The sequence below is a fragment of the Diabrotica undecimpunctata genome, chromosome 7 (genome assembly GCF_040954645.1).
Source record: "Diabrotica undecimpunctata isolate CICGRU chromosome 7, icDiaUnde3, whole genome shotgun sequence".
NCBI lineage: Eukaryota > Metazoa > Arthropoda > Insecta > Coleoptera > Chrysomelidae > Diabrotica > Diabrotica undecimpunctata.
In genome coordinates this window covers 108,836,012-108,847,800 of record NC_092809.1, presented here as the reverse complement: position 1 = coordinate 108,847,800, position 11,789 = coordinate 108,836,012, and the positions used below count along the sequence as shown (strand labels likewise).

General features: G+C 31.1%; 1 protein-coding gene across 4 annotated transcripts in view; it reads left to right on the top strand.

The window, feature by feature from the left end:
* Positions 1–1,221: 1,221 nt before the first annotated feature.
* metro (membrane palmitoylated protein 7-like protein metro) overlaps positions 1,222–11,789 on the top strand; it is an 87,954-nt gene continuing 77,386 nt past the window's right edge. For 2 of the 4 annotated variants that reach the window (XM_072537961.1, XM_072537957.1), the window contains exon 1: positions 1,223–1,707. In XM_072537961.1, coding sequence (XP_072394062.1) covers positions 1,674–1,707 — 34 coding nt within the window. In that variant the 5' untranslated portion in view covers positions 1,223–1,673. Of the gene's footprint in view, positions 1,708–11,789 lie in introns of all 4 variants that reach the window. The other 2 variants (XM_072537958.1, XM_072537959.1) reach the window with 2 other exon arrangements.

The window sequence follows — 11,789 nt, the reverse complement described above, 5'->3', positions numbered from 1 at the left end:
TAAACAAAGTTATTATTGCCAATATTATGATCGCCAACGTTCGATAATCGGACAGGGTACTAAAAGAAGAAGAAGGACTAGTTATCGGGTAATTGCAAAAATTGAAGAAAAAGGGAAGAGGGAGGTGGTAAATAAAAACCTTTAATGCCTTTAAAGGAGTTCAAAAAGATGGAGACGACTTCTCCCTGGAAGGTCTAGTATTCGGATAATAGAAAATACAGAAATATCAATAGATTGTAATATCTCACATCGGTTGGGCGACTTGCCGCGCCTCCTCGCGGCATATTACTAACAACTGTAGCCTTATTACAGTTGTCTTTTGCTTCGGTTCAAATAGCGACAACATAGATGGCGCAACATTTCAGGCAAAAATACTTTACTAATAAAATATAATTTGTTATTAGGTATGATAATATTGTTATCATATTATGATAAAAATTATAATTTTTTCAGCCCCTAGATTTAAACAAACTTTGTGACAATAAGTAAATTGAGGCCACCTATATTTAATATCTTTACCACCGCTTTACTACAGCATTAATGATGTGATGTGAGATATGACGTCATATTTTTACGTCAATCTGTTGCTATAACAATATTTTTGATTATTAAGACCAATTCCAATAAGCAAGGGTTTTCATCTTCGTTGACTGTTCACTAAATTTTTCATTAGAAAATTTTGTACTGCTTTGGTAAAAAAATCTAAGTGAAATATTTCCATAATTTTATCTGTCTCTCTTTTGATGGCGTTATATAGGTACATTTCAAAATAAAAAAAAAATATTGTGAGCATTTTGAGTTGCGTTTATGGGATAACTTTAATTCGAAATATTTCATTTATTTTGCTATATAAAACCAACATTAATTTAATAATCTCTAAGGGACAACTAATGGTAGTATTGATTGGTCGTTATTCATACCACCGATTCCACGATATTAAATACACTACAAAAAACATCTTAAATGTTCATTAATGACCAATAAGGAGTTTAATAAAATACAGAACCCCAGAAGAATATGCCTGAATATATAATTGTTATTTTTAAATATTACCGTTTGTATTAGTTCATGAAGTAATATTAATTCTACATTCTAATCTGTTTTTTTTAAATGGTCAATGCAGGTATTTCGGTTTATGTTGAAATGAAATAACCACAGAGTGCTATGTGAAATAACTTTTTGTCACATGTCATTAAATTGTCATATTACCTATGACGTCAATGTCAATAGACAATTTTGGTGGTAATGGGAAATCGTCGATATAAATGCTCAGAATGTATAAACGAATAAAATATTAAACATAAGTTAACTGTATGTATTGATATTAAACATTCAATAAATAATCATAAGTAAGTTATGTTACAACCACAATTAACTGTGTGTACAGGTGAGTTAACTAAAGGCAAGTTGACTGTCATACATTGCAGATTAATAAAATTAATCAGGTTGATAATATAGGGTTTAAAATTTTGCTGAATAAGAATATAAATTGATTTGTTGATATTATATATTTTGCTACGAGCGTGAGCTGTAGTTAGTTGTTTTGAATTTGATGAATTTGCTGGAAATAAGTCAGTGAGTGCAATAACCCTAGTGTTGTCTATTATTAGATCTAAATCTAATAAAATTTTATAAACTAACCTAGTTTGTGATTCTAGAGTGACTACAGGGTGATGGCCAATGGTACAAAGGAGAAATGGGACCCAGGTGAGCCAGGAGTGTTGATATTTACCTAGTTTTATTTTTGTTTAAATTAACACTTTAATAGAAGTATATAAGTAATAGTTTGATGGAATTTTGCATAGTATAATGAATTTACAAGGCAAATGTACGATTTGTTATAAACGCACTCCCCATGTAAAAAAATTGGCAAAAGCACTACATTTTCTAATGAGGTTAACAGTTGTATTTTCTCCAAAAATTGTTTGATGTTTATTTACTTCGACATTTTAGTAGTAACTGTTTATTTATATGCTATATGCTTCCATATCCGGAGATATTGTTCTATATTTTAAACTAAAGTTAAGGATATTTTTCTTCTAAACCAAATTAAACCAGACTCTAGATAACAAAGATATAATTTAATGCTCCTAAGGAATGTTTTTGAAACATAACATTAACACTACTATACCTACAAAAGTATTAAAGCAGTATACACAAGGATATTAATTTATTCTGCCTTTTTCAAAATTAATATTATTTTATTTTTGTTATAAAGTAGAAAATATCTAGTGTATTTCAGAACCATTACCTCACCTTAGTACTACAACTAGGCAACTAGAAAAAAATACATTCTTAAAAACAATAGTTTTAAAATTTGCTTCAAAATTAGTGCTTCATGTCTGATAGGCATTGTATATTATAATAATTATCAATGTTTTACTATAGGTATCTGGAATATATGAAGTTCTGAACTGGAAATATAAAATTTTAGCCATTTTGTCAATTTAAAAAAAAACTAGATACCTAATTGTTGCATTGACTGAAAAATTGGTTAAATATAAGTTATCTATATTTGAATTTGCAAAGTAAAACCACATGAGTAATAAAAATACCTCATTCATCTTCAGAACTATCAGATTCCTGCTGTTTATTTCTTTTGGTGTCTCTCTGGTATGTCAAATTTTCATAAATTGACTGATATTCCAATGGTAGTGCTGAAGGGGATAAGGCAAATAAATGAAGTAGAAAATCGTTTATTATTTGTTTTTTTTTTAAGTTTTCTTTCCCTTTTCAATAATATATTGCTTGGGAGAAGATTGTTTTAACACAAGATGAGATAATTTTTAGAAATCATCTTTTGAAATGTCTTCACATATTAAGCAAAATGTGGATCAGGTTAATATTTAGTTTGTAGTAGATACTGAACAGTAAGAAATTTTGTTTAATACTTCCTTAATGTGTTTTAAGACTCATAATTGATACCTCAGATACATAATATAATATCAGAAGAGATATACCCTAGAATAATGCTCATAATAGAAGTTACTATAGACCAATCAAACACTTTAGAAGTTACTGCTATATATATCATGATATATAGAAACTTAATGCATCCAGTTCTAATGACTGCTTGTGAGGCATTGGTGCTTTCTAACACAGATTAAAATTAGCTAGTAATATACAAGAGGAGAGTCCTGAGAAAAGTACTAGGTGCAATAAATGAAAATGTATCCCAGCGTCATCGATATAACTTTAAACTGTACAATAAGTATAAAGAAGTAGCCTAAACTGGAGATATAGTCACTGTAATAAAAATTGGACACTTGTAGTGGGCAGAACATCTATTCAGAGCAAATGAATGCTACCCCTTATGACGTAGGCCAAGATTGAGATGGTGTAGATGAGGATGCCAGGAACATCAGTGTTGTCAACTGGAATCAAGCTGTACAGAGTAACGGAATGAGGTTAGTAAGAGCAAGGTTCAACTCAGGCTGTAGCACCAAAGATGAAGATGATGACAATATTATAGTTTCTATCTACATGATATTTTCCATATTTTTAAACAGTTACTGTCCACATAATATTTTTCAAGTCTGTTTATTAGGCACATTGTGTACATTTTACTTTGTGCAATAATTCAGATGTAACTTTTGTAATCACAGAATTATGATCTGGACTTTTAGACTGCAAATATTGGATGGTTTTATTCCCTTAGACACAAATCTAGTATCGCTGGTGTTTTATTATGGATTCACACTTCTTTCTTTGCATTGAAAAAAAAAAAACAATTGTTTCCTTTCATTAATCTTTTTAACATCAATACATCTTATGTTGAATATTCCAGTGCCTGTCTGTTATAAAATAGGATCATTTAGTGTCGAAAGTAACCTATACAGACTTCTAATTGTTGACTTGTAACATATAAAAGATGTGTATATATGTTGTACTAGTGGAAGGAGTAGGAATATTATATTATTATTGTTTTGAAGCTATTGTCTTGTGACATTTTAATATTATTAACCACTTTTTGAGTTAACAATGTTTATTTTGCGGTACTTTTCGGAAATTGTTGTGATTTCTGAAGTAGAAATGGGTTGATTCCCCATGCAAATAGTAAATAATATTATATTATTGTTTAATTTGTCTAGTAATTAGTATTATTCTAAGAGTTTTAACATATTAAAGGGATATATAAAATATATCTTAATTAAATGCTTCTATTAAAGTGTAGTTTTTATGTAAATTTTGTTTTAGTTTAGTAATAAATAGTTTTTAGTTTTTTTTGTTGTTTTTTTCTGTTTACCCACACTTTATAAATTTTGGAAGCTTGTTTGTTAGTATATTTTTCATATTTTCCTCCTTGTATACAGAGTGGACAAAAAATCTGGAAATGCCGAATTATAGATTAGATCGATGGTCCGAATTATTGATTAGTAGAGCTCGGGAAATATGCACTTAAAAAACCCTAAAATATGCATGCAAATATGCACAAAAAACAGTTGAAATATGCACTAACATATGCATTTAATGCATATAAATAAAAAACGCAGTAATACTTACAGTGAAGTTATCTAATTTATTTTATTCTAAAGTCACAAAAAATATTGCATTTTGTCTTTTGCTAATACAAATTCTTGTAATTTGTTATTTGTTAAACTTTTGGGAGAAACCGTATATATTTATGATTTTATTTAATGCCGGCAACTGGATTATCGCGTTTTACTGACTGTATTGTCATATTATGCTAATACCAATAAGGGGTATTTCGGAAGGATATTTTTACCTACCTCGCTTAATTGCATTACCTGCGTTCTCAGATATTTTTCTATATTGTGGTGTAACTGAAAATATGCACTTTTAATAAATGCATATGCACTTATACAATTTATCCAAAATATGCATTTTGCGTATTTTCCGAGCTCTATTAATTAGTATTATTTATTACGTGGACACCTACTTACATAGAAACACCGGGATATACCTATTCATCAATATTGAGATTTCAAATTTGATGCATGCGATGTTGTCAGATTTACCATTTTTCCGATATCATTAGTAACAGGGTTGATAAAAACCGAGGTTTAAAAAAACAGGTTTTTTGGTTTAAACCAGGTTTATTTGATACAAAGTATTATAAGTCTAAATACTTTAAAAATTAATAAATAATGTTATAAAATAATAGTAATAAACACTGAAAAAATGGTTAAGATTTTATAATATGGTGGTATAAGAACTTTTATTTTTATTTACACACACAAAAAATTAATATAACAAAAAAAACATCTTCAAACGTAACAATATTCAACATAATTAAGTTCGAAAATACAAAAACAGAATTTATTTATCTTCATTTGAGGCTGATGTAATAAAGACTTTGAATAAAAACACCAGTTTGGAGGCTTTTGCTGTACTCGACCTGTTTCAAAGTTTCGACTGCACTAGCCCAACTGAAGAAAAAATTCTTTCAACGCCAGCCGAAGACGTTTGGGCTGTGTGAAGTTGTTCAATAACATTAATGATGTTATTATCAATATTTTTCTGGCTTTTCCACCACTCAATCGGTGTCACTTGTAAAGTGACACTTTTCAAAAAAATGTTATTGACATTTTTTTCTGAAACTTTATAATTACTTGCAAAACGTCAATTTCTAGGTCAGTTTATCTGTGTTAAATCTACCTAAAGAGATTTTTCCTTTTTGTCAAGCATATAAGATAAAAAATGTGCTTCTGTCATTGCCATTTTATATTGATTTTCGAATTTTCTTATACAATCCTCATTTCCAATATTTCTGAAATTGTTTTCAAGCTCCTTCCATACACGTACAGCATCACTAATTGTACATGTATTAATTTGTACTGTATCAAGTGCTACGGAAATGGGTTTACATAGTAAAAGTAAGTATTCTGCACTTCTTTTAATTCCTACATTTCCTACTTTAGCCTTTAGGTATATCTTTGTCTATCGCCTATTTTCTTCACAAATTTTAAGCAATGTTGGCCAAGCTTTAATATAAAGATTCCAGTCAATCGCACATTGTATTTCATCGAACTTCAATGAGTACCTACAACAAATTTTTAATTTACAGATTTGCGGTAATATGCATTTGCCAAATGATTATTCCGAAAGTATTTAACAATACTAAGTACGTGTTAAGTGATATTGGAGGATTGGCAGCCGTTAGCCAGAAGGTTTAAAATGTGCGCAGAGCAGCCGTATGTAATAATATCAAGTTATAGCCGCTTCTCTAGCAAGAGATATGTTTTCTTTACATTAGCGGCATTATCTGTAACTACTGAGCAAACTTTGCATTTTAACTCGCCCTCACATTTCTTAACGCTATCATACGTAATTGACTCAAGATAATCTGAAGTATGAGCATGGCCTGACGTATCAAAAATTTCCTATAAATAAACGTCATCAGACTTTGGATTAACTATAATGCACACTATGGAATCGTTATGGACATTCGACCAACCATCAAAATCTAAACAGTAGTTCCTCTACCATTTTTCGACATTTGTTTATAGGTTTTCACAGGAGGATTGTTGAACCCATTGCCTCGAATTGTTCCAGCTTCTAATATTTTTTTTGATTTTAAGACTTGAAGAAGTTGACACGAGGAAAAGTAATTATCGTAATATAACTTGTGCCCTTCATTATTTATTCTTAATGTAAGATAAAGAATTATTGTAGCACCGACAGTGGCGGATCCAAGGGGGGGTCACGGGGGTCATGACCACCCCCAAAACAAAATTAAATATAAATCAAATAATCCTAAAAAAATAATTTAAAACCCATCAACACTATAATCAGGAAGTCAAGAGTTGAAATGATTCAAACTCATTTATTCTAGGGGTAAGTGTAGAATTATATGGAAGCCTTTTTAAATTGCTCTAGTAATACCTCGACTAAGACTTCCACGAATTCAAATCTGGAGGTTGAAAATCTTTCTTACGCTATTTTACAGATTTTTTAGTTGTTACAAAGCTAAAATTGCCTTTTTTTTTTAAGTAGATGGTCCATCAAATGGTAAATCGTTTTCATCAGCCTCGATTGACCCAGATTCGTTCTCGTCATCCTCATGTCACTCAGGGATTTGAATCTTTGTGGGCCTTGTGTGATTAGTCCCTACACGAACTTCTTTTTTCTTGCCTGACGAGGGCTGTGAAATGTCAGCTTTATCTTTCTCCTCATTCCAGTATGACTCAGATAACACATCAAGGGTAGGTCTCAATTTATCGACACCTACACGAACTTTTATTTTACTTGAGAAGATTTCTGGAATATCTTCCTCCTCATCCTCGTCACTAAGTTCAATATCAGAAACGGTATCCAGTAATTCCAATAAAATAGCTGCATCTTTTTAATTTTCTGGATCGTATTTTCTCTCTGAAAATAAAAATATTTACGTAGACGTTAGTAAATCACCTACTAAAACCCATATTTAAAATAAAAATATATAAAAAACGAAAATACATATATTTTTTTAAAAATATGTACATTTATATTTATTGCATCTAGCTCAAAAAATTAAATTATATATGAAAATATATTCATTTCCATTTCAGTCCATTCCTAATATTCATAATTATGTCCAACAAATAAAAATTTATTTTTTATTGGTATAAATATTTTTTTTTCTACAAAATACATATGAACATAAACTCTTTTATCGTTTTATTACACAATACACTAAGCAACTTTATTTTGTATAAACTCGCGAAATTTTTATATTTCCTCATCATAAATATTGTCAAGCCTTTTTGAAAGCACATACTTTGCATAGAAAATATTAATGGGCGTGCATGATTTGGACGCTAAATTTAAAATTCGACACTGAAAAATAAAATTACCTGTTTCTGCATACATGATTTGGACGCTGGGTGTAATTGAAATGTAAATGGAAAGTCAGGTAATAAAATTCTAGAGATTAAGCTTGATAAGGTTTATTTTGCACTTTGAAATAAATACGACATACATTTTACGAAATGGAATCGATCGATACAGTTAGTTTGATACTCATGTATCCTATTTCTAACGAACATAATTTTTTTTCTACTCTTTGGATCTTTAAGTCTATTACTTTCACTATTACAGACACTATTAATTTTAGTTTCAGTTTGAAAATTTTTTAAAACATCAATAAAATGGAAAATATTTGGATGAGCATGGTAAAAATTATCATTAAAACGTGAGTGGAACGATTCACAAGCATTAGTTGTTAATTGTAAAATCTCACTCATCGCAGCCCACATCTCCGACGGAAATGTTGCGTGGTCGCCAATGTAGTTGTCCAATAAGTAGTCGGAAAACACTTTTCAATTTTTGAATCCTTTGGTTGAATAGCCATAAAATCATTTATGAAAGATTCTTCGACTTCTGAGGGAGGTAAAAATGGCAGCCCAAAAATATATTTCAGCGATTTAGATATTTCACTGTCTGCCAATTTATATTCCCGAATTAAGCCACAACCACCGATATTACGATACCAAGCTTGCATAAGATGAAAACGGCACCCTTTAATGTGCACATTTGGAAATTCAAAACGCGCAGCATTGTGGATAGCAATTTCAAAATCGGAGAAAATGATTTTTGGATTGAATTTTAGACCAATTACTTCACATTTGCGTTTCAAAACATTAAATAGTTTTATATAGATTTGTTCCGATTTGTCGGGAAGTAAACAATAACACAATGGTATATAATGTCCATTGATAAATACATGTATGGTAAAAAATTGCTTGAAATATTGAGCACAGTAACTAAATGTACCTTCCATATAAATCGTTTCACTGCCGCACAGAAAACGCATGTTAGTGTTACACGAGAAGATGATAATGTTAGAACTTAGTTCAACCGTAAATATAAAATTCTCGTCTTTAAGTGTTTTGATATTCATAATATTTACCGCAGCAATAGTTTCTTCTTTACTTTTGGGCAGTTTCGGTTGAGCCATTCGCCGTTCACTGTATATTTGATTTCGTATTAAATTAACGTCTTTAACAGACATGTGGCTCAAGCAATCTACATTTTCTTTCAACGCACTATGTATGATTTTGGACGGCCTTTCGGTCAAATTATCCTTAGCCTTCCTTTTGGCACTGCTACGCACAATCTGTCTATTAAGCGTCTTGATATCACACTCGTGATTATGTTCTAGATTACTTCGGATCACTAACTTTTCTGACCCTTTCGTAAATATCTTCGCTTTACACGACCGTTTTACGCACCTCCAATACGTTTCTCCCGATTTTAGTACTTTATCTTGAGAAAAAGTAAAACTGTTCACTTTGAGCAAAATTTTACCATGATTACTTACTAACGTTGAAATTTCCATGTTCACTTTTCACTATTCTCTGACAAACTAATAACTAGTAACTAAGTAAATTTCAATCATTAAACCCTAATTACAAAAACGTCCAAAACAAGGGTACTTTAAAGACCCTCAGGTACTTCAGCGTCGAAAACATGCCCGCCCATATTAATAAAGAGCAGTGCCAGTTTAACACAGTCTGCCGCCCGGTGCTGATACGGATGCCGCGACCAGGTTCAAAAATATTTCTTAACTTTATTTCAATTCAACAAAACATATTTTGAATACAAGTTTATTAAAATAAGGAAAATAATTACAACTTTTTTTGGTTTCAAACTTAAATGAATACTAAACAAAATACAAGAAAAAAATTAAGGGCGAACTTCAAAAAGTAAAATAAAAATGTACCTAATAACATTCAAACAGGTAACATGAGCTAGGTAATCAAATACCATTACTATTGAAAAGATTGTTTTCTTACTTTTACCGAAGCGAAGTTTTCGATATCATTTATATTTAATTCATTTAGCAGGTCCTCGTTAATGGATAAAATTGTTAATTTTTTAAGTAGGTCTTTACCCTTTTTAGTGTCGAAAGAGATCGTTCGCCACTTGCATTTGCGACCATTATGGAGAAAAAATACGCAGGCAAATATTAACGTTTGGAAATGAAGATAATAATTTAGTTTCGTATAAAACCTGTACCAATTCTAAAGGATTGTCTATTTTTAATTGGGGAAGAGACATTAACAAATGCTTTAAATGAACACATTCTTGGGGAAAATACACATCCACATCTTGCTTGTATTTTTGGTGTAATTCGGTTGCTGATCTTCATCTTCCGTAGTTTTTAGTTTAAACGAAAATTCAAATGCTCTTGAACAAGATTTTTAACTAACAGATCGGCGAATAATCTCCGACTTATTATAAAAACAACATTGTGTTCGCATTTTTTCTTTTTGGCTTAAACTTGCCTCCGAATTCTTTTCTCATAAATGCAATTTTTTTTGATAATTCTCTTCTCAGCATAATTTTCGTTCCCTGTTAACAAAATTCTTAAGGACTCGTAGTGATCAAACCGATCACGTAAGAAACCAAAATAATCTGCTAAAGATGATAACAGATGGGCGGTTGTGCTTAAATCCATATTTTCCTTTTTTACTGCTTTATTCACCTCATTAACTTTTCCTAAAATGTCAAACCAGAATGATAACATTATTCCGTTTTCCAACAAATCAAGTTTTACCGATAGAGAAGCTGCATCAACTCTTAAGACATTTTTCTCATTTATATGATTACGACATTTTAATCAAACATGTTTTACTTACTTACTTAGTCCTAAGACTTTCTACCGTTAGGTGTAAGGCTGGTGGGGTTAAGATTTGCACTGTTGTCTCCATGCTATCCGGTCTTGTGTTAGATTTCGTGCACTTTCCCATGTCAATCCTTTCTTCTCAACTTCTTTTCTGATTTCGTCTACCCACCTAACTCTTGGTCTTTCTCGTTTGTTTTTCCCTTGCATTCACGTTTCAAACACTCGTTTTGTTAATCTTTCATTCGACATTCTACACACGTGCCCGAATCATCTTAGTTGCCCCTCTACTATTTTTTCGTTTATTGGTTCTAGTTTTAGGTTTTGTCTGATTGTTTCGTTTCGTATTTTGTCTGTCTTCTTTCTGTTTGCTATTTTCCTCAGGAACCTCATTTCCATAGCATTGACTCGAGATTTTTGCTCCCAGTCAATGTCCATGACTCGCTGTTATAGATGATTGTAGGTCTAACTACTGATTTAACGACTGCCGTTTTTACCTTCTCCGGTATTTCTTTTTTCCCCAAAAATGTTGTTTTCATAGTGTTAAATAAGCTTCCTGTTCGTCCCATTCTCTCATTTATTTCCATGACTTGTTTACCGTTTGATTCAATCATTGCTCCTAGGTATTTAAAATGTTCCACTTGTTCTAGTTGTTTTCCGTTTAATTGTATTGCGTGTGTCTTTCTCTTATTTGAAATTATCATTGTTGTTGTTTTCTCTGTATTTATTTTCATATTTATGTTTGACAGTTCTTCTTCTAGGATTTCAAGGTTGTTCTGTAGGTCTTCTCTGTTTTCTGCTATCAAAACCATGTCGTCTGCAAATAGAAGCTCTGATAGTTGAGTCTGTTTCATTTGCCAGTATCCTAATGTTAGTTTTCTCATTCTTCTCTTGGCTTACTTTATTGCTTCATCCAGTACCACTGAGAACAGCAGTGGGCTCAACACGCATCCCTGTTTGACGCCTTGACTTGTGTAGTAAATTCTTCGGATTCCTCGTTGTTGGTTCTCACCGTATTTGTATTATTTATGTATATTATTTATGTTTATTCTCACCGTATTTATGTATTATTAAAATAATTACGACAATTTAATCAAACATGTTTTAATCAAACCGTAATTGATTTTTAACGCTTTTACGGCATCAAAACGAGAAGAAGAATAAGAACTGAAACTCATCAATTGGTAAGAAAAACAAAAACAGATTACTGGGAAAGATTTAC